The sequence below is a fragment of the Bubalus bubalis genome, chromosome 2, assembly GCF_019923935.1.
Source record: "Bubalus bubalis isolate 160015118507 breed Murrah chromosome 2, NDDB_SH_1, whole genome shotgun sequence".
Lineage (NCBI taxonomy): Eukaryota > Metazoa > Chordata > Mammalia > Artiodactyla > Bovidae > Bubalus > Bubalus bubalis.
This window is the reverse complement of record NC_059158.1, coordinates 184511555-184535555: the sequence shown is the minus strand read 5'-3', so window position 1 is coordinate 184535555 and position 24001 is coordinate 184511555. Positions and strand designations below refer to the sequence as shown.

Below are 24001 nucleotides of genomic sequence, written 5' to 3'. Positions count from 1 at the left end.
TTTACTCAGGCTATTATAGAGGCTTTAGGAAATCAAAATCTGCCACCTAATGATTGGAAACAGGTTGCTCGGGCTTGTTTATCTGGAGGAGATTATTTACTATGGAAATCTGAGTTTGCTGAGCAGTGTGGGATCACAGCTGATATCAATCAGCGACAGGGACTGAACACCGCTTATGAAATGATGGTGGGAGAGGGAGATTATCGAGACACTAATAGTCAACTTAATTATTTGCCTGGAACCTACCCTCAGATTAGTGCTGCGGCTCTACGAACATGGAAAAAGCTTCCAAATTCTGATAAAAAGACTGAAGATTTATCTAAAATTCGCCAGGGGCCAGATGAACCATATCAGGATCTTGTTGCCTGCCTGCTTGAGGCAATTGGTAAAGTGATAGGGGATGAGCAGGCGGGGATGGTGTTGGCTAAACAGCTTGCTTATGAGAATGCCAATCCGGCTTGTCAAGCTGCCTTGAGACCTTACAGAAAAAAGGGAGGCTTATCCGATTATGTACGGATTTGTGCCGATATCGGCCCTTTGTACGTCCAAGGCATAACTTTGGCCGGGACATTACAAAGAAAGACAGTCAAAGAAGTACTGTATCAGCAACAAAAGCGAGATAAGAGATAAAATTTTACAATTTGCTCATTGTCACCAATTTCTCTTCCCAAAAATCGTTGCTAACTGTATTTGCTGATGGATCTTCTAATAAAATAGCTAGTTTGATTGTACAAGACAATACCACCACCTGGCATACTAATTATAAGTCTGCTCAAGAAGTAGAACTATTTGCCGTTTTTCAGGCTTTATTACAAATTTCTGCTCCATTTAATTTATATTCAGACAGTCAATATATCATAAGAGCCTTAAACACTATTGAGACTGTTCCATTTATTGGTACCCTGAATTCTACTATCCAAACTCTTTTTCGTGATATACAACATTTAATTTGCTCCAGAGTTAATAAATGCTATTTCGGCCATATTCGTGCTCACTCTGGACTTCCTGGACCTTTAACACGAGGCAATGCTTTGGCTGACGAAGCTACATGTATGATATTTTCTTCATTGGAACAAATGGCAAAGACTTCTCACAGCTTACACCATCAAAACAGCAATAGCTTGAGACTTCAATTTGGCATTACTCGAGAAGCTGCCTGACAGATTGTTAAACAATGTCAAACATGTCCTCAATTTTTTAGTGTCCCTCATTATGGAATTAATCCCCGAGGATTGTTGCCAAACGATATATGACAAATGGATGTTACCCATATTCCTGAATTTGGTAAACAAAAATTTGTTCATGTTACTATTGACACCTTCTCCGGCTTTTTACATGCCTCTCTACAATCTGAAAAAGCTAACAAACATTGTATAGCTCATTACATTAAATGTTTTGCTGTTATGGGAACCCCTAAGACCATAAAAACAGACAATGGTCCAAGAGACACTAGAAAAAATTTTCAACTATTTTGTACACAATTGTCTATCTCACATAAAACAGGTATCCCTTATAATCCTCAAGGTCAAGAAATGATTGAACGGGCACATCAAACTCTCAAACATCAATTACAAAAACTAAAAAAGGGGGAATTGTATCCCAATAACCCCTCCAACTCTCTAAACCATGCTTTATTTGTTCTAAATTTTTTACAATTGGATATAAGTGGCCATTCAGCAGCACAGTGATTTTGGAATTTTGATGCATGAACAATAAGACCTAAAGTCTTTTGGAAAGACCCACTTGTGGGAAAATGGTATGGACCAGATCCTGTACTAATCTGGGGACGAGGGCATGTTTGTGTTTTCCCACAGGATGCCGAAGCGCCGCGCTGGCTGCTGGAAAGGTTGGTACGCACGGCGGAGACGATCGCTAGTAAACCAGATGAGGAGATTGGCGATTCAAGAGCATGATGAATTACCATCTCAGCAACAACTTCAGGCATTGATGCGAGAGGCACAGAATCATGTTGCTGTGCAGGGCGATCCGATATCGCCTTTAAGCTTCCTGATAACCTTATTAATTATCTTAAATCAGATTAATACTGCACATTCTGAAGAATATTCAAATGCTTACTGGGCTTATTTTCCCAATCCTCCCCTTCTCCAACCGGTGGGCTGGGAGGGTCGGTCCATTCCCATATACACTAATGATACTGTGTCTTTGGGTGGTTTTTCAGATAAACATATTATTCCTAATCAAGTTAATTTATCTTATCATGGAGTGTTTGATCGCTTACCTATTTGTCTGTCTAGATATTTTAATTCAACAGGATGTCTTTTTGTTGGGGAGTCAGGATATGCTGATCATGACAATGGTTGGAGCCTATATATTCCTGGAGTAACGAAAGAATCTGGAACTCCTCAACGTCGTAATGGAACTGGTCCTTTAGATATCCCTGTCTGCGACTTTAGAACAAGGAGAAGAGTCACTGCTGCACCATGGAAACTGTGTCGAGATGGAACTGCTACGGTTTATAACATATTTGGGACAAATGAGTCATTGTGAGACTGGTCTCCAGACTCGGCCCGAAACCCTGGAGCTCAGGACGATAGGAACTTTGCATCCCATATTTGGAACTTGGGCGTCTCTAAAGTGTTCCAAACTGAAATCTGAAAATTAGCTGCTGCCCTTGGATGTGAGGGTTCCTACCTTCAGGTGGGATCGAAAGTGAGACACGGTTATTTATGGAATCTCACCATGAGGTACCCTCGTGCATGTGTGCCTCACCCTTATGCTTTACTAGTAGGATCTGTAAACATACAACCTGGGTTACAAAATTATGATGTAACTTGTAACAATTGTACCTTAACTAACTGCATTAGGGGAATTACTAATCAAACTAGGGTTCTAGTCTTAAGACAGCCTGCTTTTGTTATGGTTCCTGTAAAGATCAATGGGTCTTGGTATGATGAAAGAAGACTTGAACTTTGGAGAGAAGTAGAGGGTGCTTTAATGCATTATCGTAGGAAAATAAGGTTAGTAATTCTGGGATTTGTAGCTTTGGTAACCCTTATTGCTTCCTCGATTACTGCAGCCTTGACCCTGGCACACTCAGTGCAAACTGCAACTTTTGTTAATAATCGGGCACAAAATGTATCCGTTACCCTGGGGACTCAAGAAGATATTGACAAAAAGCTAGAAGATCTATTGAATGCCCTTTATGATGTTGTAAAATTTTTAGGTAAAGAGGTTCAAAGTATAAAGTTGAGATTACGGGTACAATGTCATGCTGATTTTTGATGGATTTCTGTTACCCCCAAAAAATATAATGGTAGTATAACTGCTTGGGATAAGGTGAAAGCTCATTTAGAAAGTATTTGGCATAATGAAAATATTTCCTTAGATTTACTACGTCTACATCAAGAAATAATGAACATTGAAAATGCACCTAGACCTGATTTGGATGTTGCAAAAAGAGCTGAGTCTTTTGTTAAAAAAACTTTTTCGACATGTTCCTACCATCAATAGTATTTGGTACTTAGGAGTGGCCATAGGAGGATTATTCTTAATAATTTTAACAGTTTTATTTCTTGCACCTTGTTTAATTAAAAAACTGATTGATGATCTATGGATGATAAAGGCTTCCATCTATGAAAATGGTCTGCGGTTGAAGGAACATAAGCGTGCGCCTATATAAAAAGAAAGGGGGAGATGCGGGGAGCTGCCTGTGAGAACGGGGTCCTTTGTCCGAAGGACACAGCTCTGGGAGCTGCCTCAGTCCTTGAGGGTTTGCTTGCAAACATAAGCTCTCTGTCCCGCCACCCCAGAGATTAGGCACTTATTTACTGCAGACACCTGGAGTTCTGTGCAAACTTCTCATGCACAGAGAAATGTTATCTGGTGTAAGAATAACAGGGTGCCATTCCCATGCTCTCAAGATTTCTTGTGACTGTTTGTAAGATGTATAGGTCAACAAATAAAATGTTAACTGTCTTGTCCTTCTCACGCTCTTCTGTATAAATATGAGATGCTGAATAAAGTTGGGGTCAGACTGCGTCCCTCCGTGGAGACGTGTCCGAACCTCTCGACCCCATCTTTGTTGTAGATTTCTCTTGCTTTAGTTTCTTTTCTCGGCCCCGCCGTGCACGTTCTCGGGACCTGATCAACTTTGCCGGCACCATCCTTATGGCAGAAAGTGAAGAGGAACTCAAAAGCCTCTTGATGAAAGTGAAAGAGGAGAGTGAAAAAGTTGGCTTAAAGCTCAACATTCAGAAAACAAAGATCATGGCATCTGGTCCCATCACTTCATGGGAAATAGATGGAAAAACAGTGGATACAGTGTCAGACTTTATTTTTCTGGGCTCCAAAATCACTGCAGATGGTGACTGCAGCCATGAAATTAAAAGATGCTTACTCCTTGGAAGGAAAGTTATGTCCAACCTAGATAGCATATTCAAAAAGCAGAGAGATTACTTTGACAACAAAGGTCCAGCTAGTCAAGGCTATGGTTTTTCCTGTGGTCATGTATGGATGTGAGAGTTGGACTGTGAGGAAGGCTGAGCGCCGAAGAATTGATACTTTTGAACTGTGGTGTTGGAGAAGACTCTTGAGAGTCCCTTGGACTGCAAGGAGATCCAACCAGTCCATTCTGAAGGAGATCAGCCCTGGGATTTCTTTGGAAGGAATGATGCTAAAGCTGAAACTCCAGTACTTTGGCCACCTCATGGGAAGAGTTGACTCTGGAAAAGACTCTGATGCTGGGAGGGATTGGGGGCAGAAGGAGAAGGGGACGACAGAGGATGAGATGGCTGGATGGCATCACTGACTCAATGGACGTGAGTCTGAGTGAACTCTGGGAGTTGGTGATGGACAGGGAGGCCTGGCGTGCTGCAATTCATGGGGTCGCAAAGAGTAGGACACGACTGAGTGACTGAACTGAACTGACTGAACTGAACTGAACTGAATTTAAATGAGACCACCAGGGGGTTCTCAGTCCAGGGGCCTGGTCTTTATGAGATGAGGAAATTCAGCCACAGAAAGAAACAGGATGGATGTGTGTGCACCGAGGAAAGAATATGTGCGAACACAGCAAGCCAAGGAGAGAGGACTCAGCATGAAATCAACTCTGCCAACATGTTCATCGTGGACTCCAAGCTTCCAGAAATGTGAGAAAATGAATTTCTGTTGTTTAAGCAACCCAGTCTATGGTACTTTGATATGGAACTCCCTGCAGTATCTATGGTACTCTGTTACGGCACTCCCTGCAGCCTAAGACGGTTGGGTTGCATTCACCTGTGAAGTCATCCACACATGAAGTTCATTTATGAAAAGGTTTTAAACTACATACTCCATTTGTTTCATAGATACAGGGGCTATTTCCAGTTGAATGACTTTGTGTCTTTCAAGGAAATGGATCTTTCCATCTTAGTCATGGAATATACTGCCTTACATTCATTTTAGCACAGAAAAAGTGACATAAACATATACCCTGCCATGTAACTGTGAATCTGCAGTATGATGCAGGGAGGTCAAACTGGTGCTTTGTGACAACCTAGAGGAGTGAGACAGAGAAGGCAATGGCACTCCTCTCCATTACTCTTGCCTGGAATATCCCATGGACGGAGGAGCCTGGTAGGCTGCAGTCCATGGGGTCTCGAAGAGTCGGACACGACTGAGCAACTTCACTTTCACTTTTCACTTTCATGCATTGGAGAAGGAAATGGCAACCCACTCCAGTGTTCTTGCCTGGAGAATCCCAGGGATGGGGGAGCCTGGTGGGCTACCGTCTATGGGGTCACACAGAGTCGGACACGACTGAAGTGACTTAGCAGCAGCAGCAGCAGCAACAGCAGCAGCGGAGTGAGATGGGGTGGGTGGTGGGAGTTGGGAGGGAGGTTCAAGAGGCAGAGGACGTATGAGCATCTGTGGTGATTCATGGTGATGGGCGGCAGGAACCAACGCAATATTGTAAAGCAATTATCCTTCAATTAAAAATAAACACATTTTTAAAAAGACAATAAAACCACCAGTTATTCTACTGTCTAAAAGTAACCATTGTGAATGTTTTGCTGTATATCTTTCCACATAATTTTTATACAGGTGCCCACCAACTCTCCTCAACAACCGCCCCCCCCCCTTTTTTTTTTTAACAAAATTGCTATTACCCATAATATCCAGGGTTTTTGTAATCATCAAGTCTTTGAAAACATAATTTTGGATGGATTGTTAAAAATTTGCTTAACTAAGTCCCTAATTTGAGGTGCTTCTGATTTGGTGGGGGGGCAACCCACTCCAGTGTTCTTGCCTGGAGAATCCCAGGGACGGGGGAGCCTGGTGGCTGCCGTCTATGGGGTCGCACAGAGTCGGACACGACTGAAGTGACACAGCAGCAGCAGCAGCAACATTACAAAGAATACCACAGTCAATATTCTTTTTCATCTGCCTCTAGGAACTACTCGGGTTTGTATCTCGGTTTATAGTCTCAGAAGTGGAATTACTGGGTCGACAAGTTTATTCTTGACTTTTCTGATTAAGCGCCCATGGCTGGGAGAGGAGAGAGGGGGGAAGTGCCCATCTTCCCCTCAAAGGACCAGCCCAACTGGTGGCAGCCCGTGGGGGTGTGGGATGAGAAAATGGCCCAGAACTATGCAAAGACTCCCAGGGCACCCCCGCCTGCCCTCCGCCCCAGCCATGACCTCCTTGGCATGGATCTAAGTGGCTCCCGGTTATCTGTATGTTGGCAGCTGTATCATCAGTATGGATTGGGCCTTACTTCTTGGCTCTTCCTGCTTTGGAGTTGAGTGATATCATTAAGAGGCATCTGCAAAACTCGAATAGAGAACTGAAGCCAAGCTCTGCATAGGCAAGTGAAGGCAGAAACCAGCCTCACCCTCCCATCGTCACACTCCGATCTCAGGGAGCTCCCGTCTGACAGGGTGGATGCAACCCCTGTCTTTGGGGGAACCCCTGGTGTTTATTGGAGAAATGACAGCCCTCTGTTCCCCAGGACCCCTGGCCTGAGTGCAATGCAAAGACCCACAGAACAAAACATGTACAGGTGCCCACAAAAGACTGTATCAGCAGGTACCAGTCGCCGGCATCCATGAAGGGATGGGTGATTAGATGCAGTGGGACTTGTCTAGGATAACTTCCTGGGAAAGAGAAGGGTCTGGACTCACAGACAGGAAGTTGGGCAGGGGAAGAGGAGGGGCTTGGGAAGCGGGAAATGGGACCAGCCAGCCCGCTGGTTTGGTAGAGCCAGAAGTACAAGCCGGAAAAGCCGGGGGTGGGGAGGGAAGTCCTGGGTGGGGAGGGGCTCACTCCTGTTCCTCGCCAGCAAGTCTGGGGATGTCAGAAGGGACCGATGATGTGAAGGTGGGCCGCAGTTTGGAGGTTTCATTTCCGGTCAAACCCCTCCCCTCCCTCCCTGTTCCCGCTCCCACCACCTTAATCCATCTCAAGGCTGAAGAACAGATCTCGGCTCAGTAATACACAGGTTACAAGCTTGAGCACCTGCCTTAACCCTCACAGCACACACCTGTTGTCTGTTATTATCTGGGAACAGGATCCTTACTCAGTGACGCCTGGTTATACCCGCCCTGCAGCTGAGGACACAGAGGCCCAAGGACCGGAGCTAGCTTGTCAGGATGGCAGAGTCAAGAAGTTGGGGCGCTGGGGTCCGAGCCCCTTATCTGTGTAACCGTCCACACTGGGGGTCTCTCAGGGCTCTGGCCCCCTCTGCTCCTCCCCACTCCATCTTTCCCCCACTTGTGCTGCTATCCCCCACCAGAGGGGAACAGCACCAACTCCCAGGCCACCAGGATCTCAGCCAGAGGTGACTGGGTTCCCCAGGGCACATTTGGCAATGTGTGGAGCCATTTCTGCTTCTCAAAAGTCGGCGGGGTGTGGTGGGGGGAGCAGGGAGGAGCGTGTGTGCGTGCTAAGTCCCTTCCATTTTATCTGACTCTTTGCAGCCCTATAGACCTTAGCGCCACCTGGGAAGCTAGGGTGGAGCACAGGAAGGCAGCAGCTACTGGGTCTAGTGATGGAGGTAAGGGGTGCTGCCCAAGCCCACGGGATGCCTAGGATGGCCCCGCAGACGGGTGTCGGGTCACATGACAGTGGTGAGGGGTGCAGAGTAGCCCTGTCCCAGATGCGCAGGCTCGCCCTTCCACGTCTGCACTGGAGGCTTCCTGTTGTCTGCCTGCATCTGTGGCCCACTCCAGTCTCAGCCAGAGGTGGGCACCCACAGCTTGCAGATGTAGGTGGAGAGTTCTCTGCAGATTCTAGACTAAAGCGCTTCCAGATGTGAAGGGTTGCCCTGCAGGCACATGCGTATCCACATGGAGGGCCTCCCTGACAGAGCTGCTCCTTGACCCAACCCTGGTGCGGCTCCTTGAACTCTTTTTCTTCTCTTAGGCCTCAACTTCTGGGCTTCTGTATTCATTTCAGCATTGTTCAGTCAGGAAAGCCCAGGCGGCTCTAGTGGTAAAGAATCGGCCTGCCGATGCAGGAGTTGCAAGAGACGCAGGTTCGATCCCTGGGTTGGGAAGATGCCCTGGAGAAGGGCATGGCAACCCACTGCAGTATTCTTGTCTGGAGAATCCCATGGACAGTGGAGCCTGGCGGGCTACAGTCCATGGGGTTGCAGAGTTGGACATGACTGAAGAGACCGAGCACGCATGTACTGCTGAGTCAGTTCAGCCAGGATTCCTCATCTTGATGTCTGATGGGGCTCCTCACTCCCGTTGCTAGGTGACGCCACCCTGCCTGCCTTCAGCCAGATCCTTCTAGTGGTGGGTTAAGCTAGAATCTCCGCTACTCCTGATGTTTCTTCTTAGTAATTTCCCATCCACTGACCTCCACCTTGCACCTTGGCTACAAATTCCCACTTTCTAGGTTCTTCTCTTTGGAGTTGAATTCAATCTGTCTCCTCCATGGCAAGACTTCATCAGAGCAGTTTCCAGCCTTCTGTCTCTTGGTTATCGTGCACTCGGGGCGTTGCCGGGAAGGCCTCAACACGTCGAGCCAGAAGCTTGCTCATTAGTCCCCAGGATGCAAGACTCTCACAAGTTCCTTTGTTGGAAAGAAGTTCAATGGCAACTTCTTCCCAGCCAGGCTCACAACCTTTGACTTCTCTCTACCAGGGCTCTTGGGAGTCAGCGGTCCCTGCAGACCTGGTCCAATAACCCCATTGAATAAATGGTCTGCTTGGCTGTGCTTTAACAAGTATTACTGAATGTTTTTCTTTAACTTATCCTCATCCCTTTCAGGTGGGAAAGGAGAGAACGTGGGCTCATTTCCCTTCAGATGATTGGGGAAAGGCCAAGTCCTCTTCTGGTACATCAAGCCCCTGCCCCCGCAGGCCGGAGCACCCTGGGGTGGGATGTGACTGGGCAGCTGTGGGCGGGGCGGGGGGGGAGGGAGGAGGCGGGGCCTCCTTTTTCTAGGCCATGAGCCACCCGCTTCCCGCCCAGGGGCATTGCCCTGGCACTCCCCTGCCAGTGAGCGGCAGCGAGACGCTGGGGCCTGTTCCCCACAGCCATCGGAGCAGATTGCGGACTTTGCGAGCCCTATGTCGCTGGCCCCCCAGAACCCAGAAGATGCCAGATGGGGCTCCGGCCAACCCCAAAGGGTGCAGGAAGAAGGGGCTGGTTAGACAAACCCCTGGGAGGAGAGGCCTGAGCCTCAGGACCTCTTCAAGAACCTCCAGGTAGGTGCCTGCCTCCCTGGGATGGAGCCCTTGGTGGAGATGAGCAGGGAGGTGGGCGAAGAGCTGACTCCTAGAACCCGTTTCTTCAGAAAGTCTGAGCCTCTGCTTAGGGCTGAGATATAGCATTTTCTGCACTACCGGGGCCTTGGGATCCATCAGTCCTCATAGGCACTTGAGGCCCAGAGAGGGTAAGGGATCTATTGATGGTCACACAGCATTTTGGAAGTAGAGTTGCAGCTAGAACCCAGGGACTCATGTCTCTTGGCTCCAGATACAAAAGCCAGCCACCAGGTGGGGTCACGTGACTGACGTGCAAATGGAAGGGGCTGGTTCTGATGTGTGACCAGGTCCAACCCTGCGAGACAGGGAGCTCTCTGTCCCTTGGAAGCCTGGCTCGGGGTGGAAGGGAAGGAGGCTCCCTGTGCCTCCCGGCTCTGCACTGCTGGGGGCCGTTGCTCCCGGAGGTGCCGGCAGGCAGGAGGTGCTCAGATCTCCCCGCAGGAGCTAATCACAGGGCAAGGGCAACAGGAACCTGGGCATCAAGGGGTGGTGTTGACTGCGGATGTAAGGAGGCTCAGGAGGGAGCCATAGGCCAGGAACCGCACACGGTGGGGAGGGACAGACTGAGGACTGGGCTCTCTTCCCCTCTCAGATCTCGCCTGGGGATGAAGAGTTTCATCACCATCACCATCCTAGCCAGCAGCGGTGAGTGAAGGTGCTGGGAAACCCCTCCTTCTGACCCCGACTCCAGCCTTTCTCCCGTGACTCAGCTGTTGGCCACAGGCTCTCAGACCCTCCGCTGGGTCTCTGCTCCCCGGCTCTGCCGGGCTTCATTCCCTCTCTGTGGCTGTTTACTCCTCCAGCCACCTGTAAACACGCCCAAGGCGGTCAGCATTAACTAGTTATGAGCCTCCAGGGTGCAGGGCGCACAGCTGAGCAAGCATCATAAAGTGGTGCTGGTAGCTGGGCGTCAGGGCACTCGGCGACACTGGGGCGCTTGTGTACATTAGGAAGGCGTGTTTGTGTACATACATGTGTACGTGCAGACAGGAACTAGTGAGCTTGCATGCAGGTATCCGCATGTCTGTGTGTAGGGGGTGTGTCTGAGCACATGGTGATGTCTGTGTGTGTAACACACAACTGGAAGATGGGTAAGCATGTGTTCACGGCAGCGTGTGTGTCTCTGGAGTGTGTAGGTGAATGTAGGGTGCACACATCTGCACATGCGTGTGTGGAGCAGTGTCTGGGTGTGAGAGGTAATGGAAGATGATGGAGGTGGTCTGGGAGCCTCCTCCTTCTTCTTTCTGGAGGGACCACCCCCAGAATCACCGAGGCTCCTGACACACGGGCAAGCTCCTGGCGGCAGGTGCCCTGTGTAGGCAGGAGAGAGGCTGGGCATCCCACTGGCCTTCTGTCTACCTGTTCAGCACCCCCTGAACCCAAACAGGTTTGAGACAAAGAAAGAAAATACCAGAGACAAAATGAAGTTGAATGCAGCCAGACATGAGAAATGGTTGGTTGAATTCAGGCAAAGTGACCTGTTATTTAGAAAATAACCCCTTGTGTCCAGCCCAGCCCAGGGGCCGGGCACAGAGGCTGCAGACTGAGTGAACACAGGTTTTGTTTCTTCTGCTCCAAGCAGGGTGCGGACGTGGCCACTCTGGGTGTTGCACATGTGTGAGAGTGGGAGTGTGTATGCATGTGTAAAGGTGTGGGAGATGAGTGTGGGTCTGTTTGTGAGACCATGTGCGTGTGAGAGGTATTTGTGGGTGAGTGTGTGTGTAACTGTGTGATATATGGAGGAGAGGGTGCAGCGGGTGAGTGTGTATTTACATCTGCCTGCGTGTAAGAGTATGACGTGTGTCTGTCCTGCATGTGGATGGGTGAGTTTTAGGAGAGAACTGATGGTTGAGGGGTCCCGGGGATGGAAGCTGCCCCCCACCAGGGGTAACACCTACAGGATTAGGGGCAGGAGGCCAGGACCTCACAGCAGGCCATCGGTCCCGGGCCCTGGAGGGGAGGGTCTGTCTTACTTATGAACCCTGCCCCCGGCCCCGCAGCACTAACGGAGAAGCCTGTTTGCAGATGGGGGTCCATCTGACCCCCAGGCTTCTGGGCACACGTTTGATTCCAGTGACAAGAATCCTGCAGAACAGAAAGGGCTGGGGGAGAGCTTATGTTACTGGGAACCCCTCTCAGCCCCCTTCTCTCTTCCATTGTGGCCAAATCAGAGACAGGCCCCCAGGTCGCAGGGACCCCTTCCTCCCTGCCCCAGACCCAGACAACCATTTACAGGCTCTAAACCACCCTCTTAAGGTTGTTGGCCTCTCCGCGCCTTTGTTTCCTCTTTCATTTGCTACTTATTCTCTGAAACAACAAAAGTCCCGAAGATAGACTGGAAGAGGCAGGTGGAGAAGGATTCCCTAAATCAGCTCTCTGACTGGAGGCCAAGCCTGGTTCAGGGTCCCAGTAAGCTCTGAGAGGGGACGCCGTGGGAAGAGCAAGGGTCTGGTGCGAGCTGGATGCTTGCATTTCCCTGGAGGCTGGGGTTGTTATTCCCATTTTACAGATGGGAAAACTGAGGCCTAAGGGAGCCTTATCTCCTAGGGCCTGCATCTGTCTGACTCCAAAGTCTGTGCCCTTCTCACCAAGGCAGGTTGAGGTGGTGAGTTCCCCCATCATCACTAGGGATGTTGGACAGCCAAGTCTCCAGAAGCAAGTTGTTTCAGCCTTTGGGATTCCATCTGGGCTGTTTCTGAAATTCTCGGCTTCCTCCCTCTCCCAGTACATTTCCTCTATCAGGCCACAGAGCGGAGTGGGAAGCATGACTTGAGAGCTGGGGGAAAGGTGCTGAACTGGGCGCCTTGCCCCAGGCACAGCTGGAGGAGCCTCCCAGGGGAGGCAGCAGGGGTGAGGGGTGGTGAGCTGGCATCCTAGCTCCAGGGGGGTCACAGACCCAGGTCCAGGTCTGGGCTCTGCCACGTCCAGGCTGCATGGGGCAAACCACCTCTCTGAGCCTCAGCTGCTCATCCATAAAATGGGGTAAGAGCAGCCCTCCTGCCTATGTGGTGGGGGTGGGGGGGGCGGTTGCGCAGCCTCACCCAGGTAAGAACCCAAACACCAGGCTCAGTGTTGACTCAGCCGGGAGCCAGCATGCCCGGGAGCCCGGGAGGCAGAGAGACAGAGGAGGGCAGTAGACGGCCCCGGGGTGAGCAGCCTGAAGGGCGCCAGGAAGCTGACCCTGGGAGTCTGCTGGTATCCGAAGGGTTGTTGCACTACCTGTGAGACAAGGGCAAAGGGGAAGAAATGTATACTTGGGAGTGTGTGTGTGTGCATGTGTGTGTGTGTGTGTGTGCACGTGCCTGTGTGTGTGTTCACTACATGTCCAGAACACCCAATTGTCTCCGGATTAACCCTGAGATGCTCCCGCCCCAGGCCCTGCTGGGAGCTCAGGAGCCAGGCCAAACCAACAGGGCCCAGAACCCTGTTCAGAAGAGCACATGGCATCTGGGAAGCCCCTTAGGGTGTATCAGACACTCAGCTCTCCCTGTCTGGGTCCAAATTCTGCCTCCACTGATTTTCAACAATGTCTCCTTGGGCCAGTTGCTAAATGTTTTGGGCCTTGATCGCTTCATCTGTAAAATGGGTTTTTTTTACAGGGTTGCAGTGAGCACTTGATGGACTCGGGCATGGAAGGGCGTCGGGCAGGGCCCACTTTCTTCTGGGGGCTGTGGGGCTCAGTGTGAGGATATGGGCAGCGCACCGCATGGGGCGCCCTGTGGAGTGCTGCCTCCTTCTGCTCTGCCCTCCTCCCCTGCCCCCGTCTCCCATCCCCTGGCCCCAGCCAGGCGGGCAGGAGCGGCCATGAACGGGGCCGGGAGCTCACCACACCCCTTGGCTCTCTCTCGCAGTCCTGCCTGCGGCCCGCAGCAGCCTGCTCAACCTCAAGTCCATGGTGGAGACGGTCACTGGGAGGAACGCCATCTTGTCCTTCGTGGGCTACGGCTGCTACTGCGGGCTCGGGGGCCACGGCCTGCCCATGGACGAGGTGGACTGGTAGGTCTCGAGAGGCTGGGCCACGCTCAGAACTGGGCAGGGACAGCCCAGGTCAGACTGTCCCCAGTCTCCCAGTGGTGGGGGAAGGCCCTTACCCCAAGAAGGAGGCTTGTGTGCTGAGTTTGTAACCAGAAGCCTGACATTTGACCTACGTTCTCCTCAACCATCTGGGACACTTCCTATTGTCTGTTTCCAAGGTCTTGGGCTTGGAGGCATTCAGTTCAGTTGCTCAGTCGTGTCCGACTCTTTGCAACCCCTTGAACCGCAGCACGCCAGGCCTCCCTGTCCATCACCAACTCCCCGAGTTCACCCAAACCCATGTCCATTGAGTGGGTGATGCCATCCAACCATCTCATCCTCTGTCGTCCCCTTCTCTTCCTGCCCTCAATCTTTCCCAGCACCAAGGTCTAGAATTTCCATTCTCAGCGGAACTTTTGACCTGTCCCCAAACACACATGGGCTGCCCTGGTGGCTCAGATGGTGAAGCGTCTGCCTGCAATGCGGGAGACCTGGCTTCGATCCCTGGGCCGGGAAGATCCCCTGGAGAAGGAAATGGCAACCCACTCCAGTGCTCTTGCCTGGAAAGTTCCATGGACAGAGGAGCCTGGTGGGCTACAGTCCGTGGGGTTGCAAAGAGTCAGATACAACTGAGTGACTTCACTTTCACTTTTCTTTTCACTTTCTTTCACACATGAGAGCTACAGTCACACTGTTGTGCTGGACAAAGCAAGGGCTGAGACCCCTGCCTGCTCAGACAGCAGGCCCTGGAGAGCAGGACTGTGCCTCCTCCATCAGCTGGGAGTTCCTGGAAGCCGTGGCTTGTCCTCTCCTCCTTTCCCCAACCCAAAGCAGCCAGCATGAGTCTGGCATCCCTGGGGGCTTCATAAATGCATGTTGACTAATTGCCTGCCTCTCACCAGAGGGGATGGGACAGCCACATCAGCAGTGGCTCCATGTCCCCCACCCCCAAGCCCCACTTCCCCCTCCAGACCTTGGTCCCTCCCTGGCCATCCTGCACAGCCAGGAGTAGCCCCTGCATCTGGCCGGTCTCCTCCCCTGCGGACTTCACCCAGGCCCCTCCCTCCCACCCTGCCCCTCCTACAGCTGCAGCCAGGGCTCAAGGGTGGGGAGAGCCAGAGCTCTGGGGAGAGGACAGAGAGAGGGGGTCACAGACTCGATCCCGGGGCACTGGCCTGACTCCTTCTGGCTGTGTGACTTCCGGCAAGTAACTGCCCTCTCTGGGCCACCGTCTGAAGGTCTTACGTGAGGGATGTGAACAGCTGATCATGGCAGGGCTCCCTGCCAGCGGGAGAGGGGCCAAGCCCGGACATGTCTGCCTACTCTCCCCTCCCTGCCCCTAGGTGCTGCCATGCCCACGACTGCTGCTACCAGAAGCTCTTTGACCTGGGCTGCCGCACCTATGTGGACCACTACGACTACACCATCGAAAACAACACTGACATTGTCTGCAGTGAGTGCCCCCCAGTCACCCCTTCCCCAGGAAAAGCCTGACTGCCAGCCGTCCCCGTAGCCTGTGCCGGGGTCTGTGGGCAGGGCTGCCCATGAAATGCAGGAGGTCCCAATAACTCTGAATTTCAGCTAAACAATGAAAAGTGTTTTCATGGAAGTTTACACTGACTCAGTGGACATGAGTTCAAGTGAACTCCAGGAGATACTGAAGGACAGGAAGCCTGTCATGCTGCAGTCCATGGGGTCGCACAGAGTCAGACACGACTGAGCAACTGAACAGCAGCAACAAATATCCTAAATAGTGTGTGTGTGTGTGTGTGTGTGTGTGTGTGCGCACGCATGTTAAGCTGCCTCATTAGTGTCCAACTCTATTTGACTTGATGGACTGTAGCCTGCCAGAGTCCTCTGTCCATGGGATTCTCCAGGCAAGAATACTGGAGTGGGTTACCATGCCCTCCTCCAGGGGATCTTCTCGAGCCAGGGATCGAACCTGCATCTCTTATGCCTCCTGCATGGGCAGGCGGATTCGCCTGGGAAGCCCAAATAGTGCATGGAACATACTTACACTAAACCTTAGCGGAAAACTATTTAGTATTAGTATAAAATAAAGAAGTAGCATAAGTATATCCCATGCAATGTTTGGAATATACTTATACTAAAACATTTATTGTCTGAAATTCAGATTTCACTGGGCACCTTGCTTTTGTTTGCTTGCTTGCTGAATCTAATAGGCTCTGGCACATCCCCCTGAAGCGCTCTGAGGCCCCCACCTGAATGGGCACCCTGATTCTTCAGTCCCCACTTCAGCTTTGGAGAACTTAGAGAGCGATCTTGATTCAGTGGGTCAAGTTTGGAGGGTCCCAGTTCTCTCTGTTTTTAACCAGATCCTCGGGTGATTCTGAGACTTTGTAGCAGGCTGGCCAGGGAGTCGGGAGTCCTGTGTTGATACCCAGGTTTGGCCAGCATCTCCTCCCCATGTGGCCCTGGGCAGGGTCCTTCCCCACCTCACTTCAGTCTCCCCACAGGTACATTGAGGGGTTTGGATCTGAGCAGACCCCTTCCCTTCTAGCTCTCTCACTGGGACCCCAGTAGATGAGGTGGCCCCATGCTAGGACACCCAGTGTTTCTAGGGATTTGAGATGCTGGAGCCAGGCCTGGCAGGTTACCTCACTTTGCCATAGACTCTCCACAGTCATTCCCCACCCGAGGGGTGCAGCATCCGAAGTCAGCCCAGAAGTCCCGCCTGTGGCGCCTCCCCTTAGCAGTCCTGCTGGGCCAGCAGGTGTCCCCTGGGCAGCCCCAGGCTCCCTTTGTCCCCTTACATTAACCAGGCTGTGTGTCATGCCTCACTAAGAGCTCACGAGCAACGTCAGTTTTGCAAAAAAGAAAACAACTCAAGACTCCTGTTCTCTGGGAAAGAGTCTGGTGGGGATCCAAGCACTTCTGGTGCCCCTTGGCAGCCCAGGGCTGAGTGGTCCTCAGATGCTGCTGTTCAGATGTAGAGTGGAGGCGCTGCTTGAGCAGGAGTCCGTTAAGCAGATCAAATCTCCCTCCTCAACCCCTAAGACTGTGGACCAACCTGAGCTGTGGTTTTCACACTGGGTTCTGGGGATTTCTGGGACCAGCAGGTCAGCTGCTATGAGCCAGTGATGGGGAGGTATCCCTGAGTGGTCCAGCTGGCTCTTTGATATATTTTGTAGCCCCAGCAAACCTGGGGCTGAGCTGGGGTAGAAACTCAGATGTAGGGAACTAACCCCCATCTCCACCCCGCCCCCTCCCCACTTTCTACTATCTACCATCAGCTTCTGAAAAGCTGCTTGAGATATTCGTCTTTGGTAAAGAGTTTCACGTCAGAGAAAGGATTCTGCTGATGGAAAGTTTGCAAGTTTGCAAATCACTGGGCTAGTGGGTGGTTCTCGAAAGGGGTTCCCTGAACCTCAGCATCAGCATCACTTGTTAGAAATGCAGTTATCAGGCCCCCACCCCAGACTCACTGAATCTGAATCTCTAGGGGTGAGGTGGGGCAGCCTTTGTTTTAAGAGCCCTCCAAACAGATTTCATTTTATTGGGCTCCAAAATCACTGTGGACGGTGACTGCAGCCATGAAATTAAAAGACACTTGCTCTTTGGAAGGAAAGCTATAATAAACCTAGACAGCATATTATAAAGCAGAGACATCACTTTGTTGACAGAAGGTCCATATAGTCAAAGCTATGGTTTTTCCAGTAGTCACATTCAGTATGGATGAGAAAGTTGGACCATAAAGAAGGCCGAGCACCAAAGAATTGATGCTGTCAAACTGGGGTGCTGGAGAAGACTCTTGAGAGTCCCTTGGACTGCAAGGAGGTCAAACCAGTCAATCCCAGAGGAAATCAACCTTGAATATTCACTGGAAGGACTTATGCTGTGGCTGAAGCTCCAATACTTTGGCCACCTGATGTGAAGAGCTGAGTCATTAGAAAAACCCTGATGCTGGGAAAGATTAAGGGCAAGAGGAGAAGAGGGTGACAGAGGATGAGATGGCTGACTGGCATCACCGACTCAACAGACATGAATTTGAGCAAACCCCTGGAGATAGTGAAAGGCAAGGAAGCCTGGTGTGCTGCCGTCCGTGGGCTCACAGAGTCAGATGCGAATTAGTGGAGGAACAACAACGGCAAGCAGCTGATCCCAAAGCTCACCTGAGGCCGAGAACTCAGGGGAAGATGATTTCTGAAGGCCAATAGTAGCAACAACAACATCTGCTCCATGCGAGGCACTGAGCTGAGCTCTTCAGAGTGTTTTGCTCCCTCCATCCTTACCACAGCGCCCTCCAGAGCGGGGGTGCTGGGATTCTGGGCTTGAAGAGAGGAAGCCTGTGATGTAGAAAGTGGGGAGGGGGCGGGGTGGAGATGGGGGTTAGTTCCCAACACCTGAGTTTCTACCCCAGCTCAGCCCCAGGTTTGCTGGGTGACTTAGGCAAGCTACACCCCATCCTGAGCCTCAGTTTCCCCAACTCAACACTGTCCTGTTGGGCTTCCGTGGTTGTGTGTTTCCCACATGCCAGGGGCACCTGGAGGGCTGAGAATGCAAGAGGCTGGGCCCCGGCCCTGACCTCCTGCGCCTGCAGGCCCAGGGTGGGCCCCCCTGGATGATGGTGTGGCCTGCCCAGGACCACTTTCAGAGGCCTCCTGTGACCTCAGGGTCCGTGTGCTCCACTCTCCACAGGCGAGCTCAACCAGACCGAGTGTGACAAGCAGACGTGCGAGTGCGACAGGAGCGTGGTTCTGTGCTTCCAGAAGCAGATATACAGGGAGGAGCACCGCAACTATCTCAACATCTACTGCCAGGGCCCCACGCCCAACTGCAGCATCTACGAGCCGCCCCCCGCGCCACCCTAGGTCCCCTGGGGCTGGTGGAGGAGCTGGGAGGAGGCTCTGGCTCTGGGGGCCAGGTGGATGGAGCAGGTGGAGGTGGGGGTGGATCGGGAACCCCGGTGCGTCTGGCCGCCTTGCCCTGGGAGCCTTCCAGTGGTCCAGAGGACTCAGAAAGGTCTGGGCCCTGGCCCTGGCCACCAGGCTCCTCAAGCCCAGCCCTGGGTGTGGCTTCGTCCTGGACGCGGCAAGGGGGCGGCACATGCCTTGTTGGGGTCTCCCCCAAGCGTGGAAGAGATTGGGGGCCTCTGAGAGAGGCCTCTCGCTGACTGAGCCAGGCACAAAAGGGTGGATCCCAGGGTCTTCAAGACCCAGGCCTGCAGCAGCCACACGGGCCCAGAGCTCCGTGTGTCCTAGGAGCAGCTCCCAGGCAGACGGAGTGCTGGTCACAGGTCTGGGTTCTGGGGGCCCCTCGCTGCTCCCACAGGATGAGTCGGGGTGATCCATGCTTTGGGGGCCTCCAGAGCCCCATTAAAGAGCAGGTGGCCCCATCCTGGCCTTCATCGTTGGCACATGAGTCCCAGCCCAGATCGGATAGTCACAGGGCTTGGGTCCCAGCCCTGAAGTCCAGCCTCAGTGACCCAAAGAGCCTCCAAGCAGGCTCCTGGGCCCTGAGAGAACCCACATGCACCACCCCCCCGCCCCAGGTCCACAGGGACCCAGATGGGGGCACACACAAACATGCCCCCCCAGGCAGGTCTTCCTGTCTCTCCTGCTGACCCACTCAGCTCAGAGGAACAGCCTGGCCACGACTCTGCAGCCCTGAGCAGCTCTGAGGAGACCCTAACCCCAGCGTCCCCGGTCTCTGACAAACACACAGGCCAGAGGGTCACGGTCTAGATGGCCAGGCCCTCCACCGCGCCTCCCCCCATGCAGCAGCCAGGCCAGGGAGTGGAATGGGCCAGAAGCCTCTCTCCCTGGACGAGGAGGGACAAGGCTGCAGCCTCAACCCAGAATCCCGCTGCATGCAGAGGGCGCCGAGAGCTGGAACCCAGCTTGGGGAAAAGGGGACAGAGGCAGGAGGGACCAGGGCCAGGCAGGAGGCTGTGGGAAAGATTCAAGAAGGGGTAGACAGGGAACAGGATGAGGACAGGGAAGGGAGGGGGGAGCGGGGAGACACGGGGTTGGGGGGGGGACCAGACTCCAGACCAGAGCGGTCTTGGCAGGAGAAGGGGGCGGAGGAGCCTTGGGGATGGGGGAGCCCTCGGGCCTGGGGGGCCGCCGGCCGGAGCGGGGGCAAGGGTCAGGCCCAGCAGGCCGCCTCCCGACAGGCGCCAGCACTGATATCTTCCCAGGTGCACCTTCCTCGCCTCCCCTGCTGACCTCAGGCATCAGCGGCCTCCGGGTGCCCAGGGCGCCCCACCGCATCCTGCCTTCTGTCTTTGTCTGGCATCAACCCTGAGGGCCCAGTGGTGCAGCACTGTGACCCCAGGGATGCTCAGAACATCCACCAGGAATCTCGGCCCTCCCGGGGGCCCTGGGGACTTACAGTCCTCAGGGGAGGGCTGTGGGAGTGGTGAGAAGGTCTACAAAAAACCATGACAGGACTGGACGGAGCCCCGCCGAGCTGCAGCTTCTAGGATGCCTGCCCTGGGGGCTGGGGTCAGCACTCACTGAGTGTGGGACCACCGCTCACCCCCTGCTGTCCTGCTGGCCACAGTGGGTGACGGCTGTGGTCCCCCACATGCCCTGACCCCACCTGCCCAGTCACCAAGATCCTCCCGGGAGCCCACCTTTTCCTCACCATCCCAGGCTGACCCCCAACTTCTCTGAGCTGAATCTCCACCCCCGCTGCCCCCACAACCCAGGCAGGGATGGAGTCAGGATGGGGAGTCCCCCAGAGGTGGGGACCACAGAGGCCTGGGCCCCTTGCCCATGGAAGCCCTAGCTGTGCCCCTCCACACACAAACACACCCTCACCTTCCTGAAAGTCTGGGTGTTGGGAGGCAATTCTGCTGCTAAGGGGTTCTGCCTGCCCACCCCTCACCCCAGACTCTCCCAGGTGCTGCGACCCAAAGAGAGTATTCCCAGGACTCGACATCCCCTCCTTAAACTATTAAAGGCCTCCTTCCTCAACTCCTCACCACTGGATCCTCGCTGGCATGGCACCCACTGGCCAGGCATCAGGGGAAAGCACAGCAGTTCCCTCCTGGGTCTCCAGCTCTGGGGAAAATGGGTTCCCTGGTGCCTAGCAGTGGGCATGACCTGCTCCCTCCCTGCCTCTGGCCTGACAGAAGCAGCTGCCCTCCAGCAGAAATGCAAGTGTTGGGAGGGTTGGAAAGTAGGACTGTGGTCCAGCAATCGGACAACACGAGCAACCAGTGGGCTGAGAGCTTGCCCGGCGTCCAGTCCTTGACACTCTCCGTCCATCCCATCTTTTTTTTCTGTTGGAGAACTGAGGCCCAGAGAGGGCAGGTAACTTGCCCAAAGTCACCCAGGCCATTAGTGATGGTGCTGGGCTCTGAATCCTCAGCCTCTGACTTTTCATGTCACCTCTTTGCACCTTCTTAATGAGGACTCAGGCCGCTGGGGCCAGCGGGACAAGTGACTGAGAGCCCAGCAGGGTGCCAGGTCCTGGGTCCTGGCTTGACCCCTTGCCTGTGAGGGGCATCGGTTTCCCCAAGTGCAGAGAGGCCAGAGCAGCTGTTTCAGAGGCTACCCAAAGCTGTGGATTTTCCCGCGACACCCAGGGGTGACCTCTGAGGAAGGGGAGGCTGAGCAGACAGGAGTCGGAGGCCTCCTACTCATCCTTCCATGAGCAACCCTGCTTTTCCTGCGGTATCTACTGCCCCTTCACAAGAGCTACTGCAAGGAGAAGAGGAACTCTTTGGTCAAAAGGTCGAAAAGCCCTGGACATGGTCATCCATTGATTGGTTCATTCATTCAGTGAACCTGTCCTGGTGGTCTCCTATGGACCAGGCTGGGCTTCACAGTAGACACTGCTGATCAGACACAGCTCCTGCCCACAGGAAGCCCACAGTCTGGGAGAGGGAGGCAGATATGTGGACCGACATCCTTGACGTATGGGGCCAGGTGGTGTCAGGTTGGAGCCCAAGCATGTCTCTGCCAGTCCTGGAAGTGGCCCCGGAGTGGGTGGGGTGGAGCTGGAATGCTGTATTAGATGCCTCTGAGGTGGCGAAGGAGAATGGGACCATGGATTTTGAGGAAGGACTCTGCTTAACCCAGTCTGGGTAGTCTTTCTCTCCTTAGGTTAGTGAGGTCTTTGATGCTAAGGCTTGAGGAGGATGAGGGACTTCCTTCCACTGGTCTGAGGGCGGCCACCGCAAAGACGCTCTCCTTGACCACAACTTGGGCAGGCTCTTGCGAGATCTTTTCTCAACCAAGGCTCCACATGTGGGTTTCCGTTGCCCTGTTTTAGCAAGAATCCTGCTACGTCGGTTCACTGAGCACCCCCACCCACCCTGGGTATCTGATCAAATCTCTCATCCTCCACTCCTCCCCCCACCAGTGATATCAGATCACCCCCACACTCCTTCTCCAAGAATCCTGTTTGGTCAGTTCAGCAGGAATTCCCTACCCTGTCAGGAATTTTCCATCCCCACCTCCAACTCCTGCTATAAATCCCCACTTAAGAAAACTCAGGATCTCACAGTGCTGTAGAGCAGAGGCTAAGACAACATTGTAAAGCAACTATACTCCAGGAAAAATAGAAAACTGAAGATGTGAAGTCGTTTTTGGAATTGAGCCCAAATCTATACTGGCCCCTGTTGCGAGAGTTTTTGAATAAAAATCTGTTTTGGTAACTTTACTATCCATCTCTGGTTTTCTAGGAGCTGTGACTCAGATGGAGGAGTCAGATTCACCACTGGACCCTGGGATCTCTGCCAACTAAAAATTGGCACTTGCCACGTGCTTCCATAAGAAGGAAGTCACCAGACACTGCATCTGCGGACTTCCGACGCTCCCTAAAGGGAGTTCGGGGTGGAAATGAGCCTCAGGAATGAGGCTCTCTGTGCTCTGGGAAAAAGTGGCAGAACAGGTCCTCAGATAGCTAGATACTTTCAGGAGAAGATTTTATGAGCCCAATTTCCAACATCTTCTCACATCTAGAAAAGCGCTAAAATTACTTATGGAGACGTCTGCTCCTCATAACAGCAACCTTCTTGACTCACGGGAATCTTTCGTAAAATGTGTGCTTGGTGGTGCATAACTCCCTTCACCAAAGTCACAAATATTCTTACGCCTTCCCTCTTTAACTCTTTGGAGCATTTTCTCAGCACTATTTCAGACACTATAGTTCTCATTTTGCCCCCAATAAAACTTAACTCACATCTCTCACACTGTGCCTTTTAAAAAATTCGACACCTCTCACTTTCAGTGGGAAAGCATGGTACAGCCTCCCGGGTTATTACATCATAGTCCTATTCATGGTCTTTGAGGCATTTTTCACTTCTTGGTTAGACTCAATTTGCCTTTATGCTTTGTTGCTGTTAAGTCACTTCAGTAGTGTCCGACTCTGTGCGACCCGACCCCATAGATGGCAGCCCACCAGGCTCCACCATCCCTGGGATTCTCTAGGCAAGAACACTGGAGTGGGTTGCCATTTCTTTCTCCCTTTAAACCCAAACAGATTCTGCCATCCTGCACATTTTATTAATTCTTCTAGTTTTCTCCAAAAATGTGGCTACAACTCTTCAAATGAATGTTTCCGACTTTTGTCCCTTCCCTCTTGACTTGGAGTCACTGAGAACTAAACCCAACTGTCCAGAAACTTATAGGAACTTTCTAAAGAAACCTTGTGACCTGAAGCTGGATGCGTCCATGCTCTTCTCCAAGACACAAAAGTGACCGTGACCCTGATGTCTGTGCCATCAACAAAGATGCTTCAAACTGCAAACCAGGAAGACCAACGGGTTGCCACTGCTCTCCTCACTTCACCATCTACAGATGCTTCAAGTTCAACATCTCAGTTGGCTGCCCTCTGCACTTAGAAACTAAGTTTAACTGCTCTACTCATTAATCTCTGTTTTTCTTCTCTTTTTTTTTTTCATAGAAATCTCCCTTGTTTAAAAGTTAGATGGTTCATTCACACCATCCAGAAAATATCCTTTACTGCCAAGTCTCAACAGATGGTTCCACTGGTCACTAATGAACAAAAAATGATCAATTGATAAGTGAACTGCTGAAAAAAGTTTGCTATGACTAATGTGTTCTCTTGGCAGAACTTTATGAGCCTTTGCCCTGCTTCATTCTGTACCACAAGGCCAAATTTGCCTGTTACTCCAGGTGTTTCTTGACTTTCTACTTTTGCATTCCAGTCCCCTATAATGAAAAGGACATCTTTTTGGAGTATTAGTTCTAGAAGGTCTTGTAGGTCTTCATAGAACTGTTCAACTTCAGCTTCTTCAACATTACTGGTCAGAGCATAGACTTGGATTACTGTGAT

At 52.1% G+C, this 24001-nt stretch overlaps 1 protein-coding gene across 1 annotated transcript; it reads left to right on the top strand.

The window, feature by feature from the left end:
- The first annotated feature begins 9389 nt into the window (after window positions 1–9389).
- On the top strand, window positions 9390–22893 carry PLA2G2F (phospholipase A2 group IIF). Its single transcript, XM_006054368.3, has 5 exons — window positions 9390–9655; window positions 10308–10360; window positions 13567–13711; window positions 15073–15182; window positions 18389–22893. The coding sequence occupies exons 1-5, from the start codon at window positions 9396–9398 to the stop codon at window positions 18559–18561; spliced, it is 741 nt and encodes a 246-aa protein (XP_006054430.3). The 5' UTR covers window positions 9390–9395; the 3' UTR covers window positions 18562–22893.
- Window positions 22894–24001: the final 1108 nt, after the last annotated feature.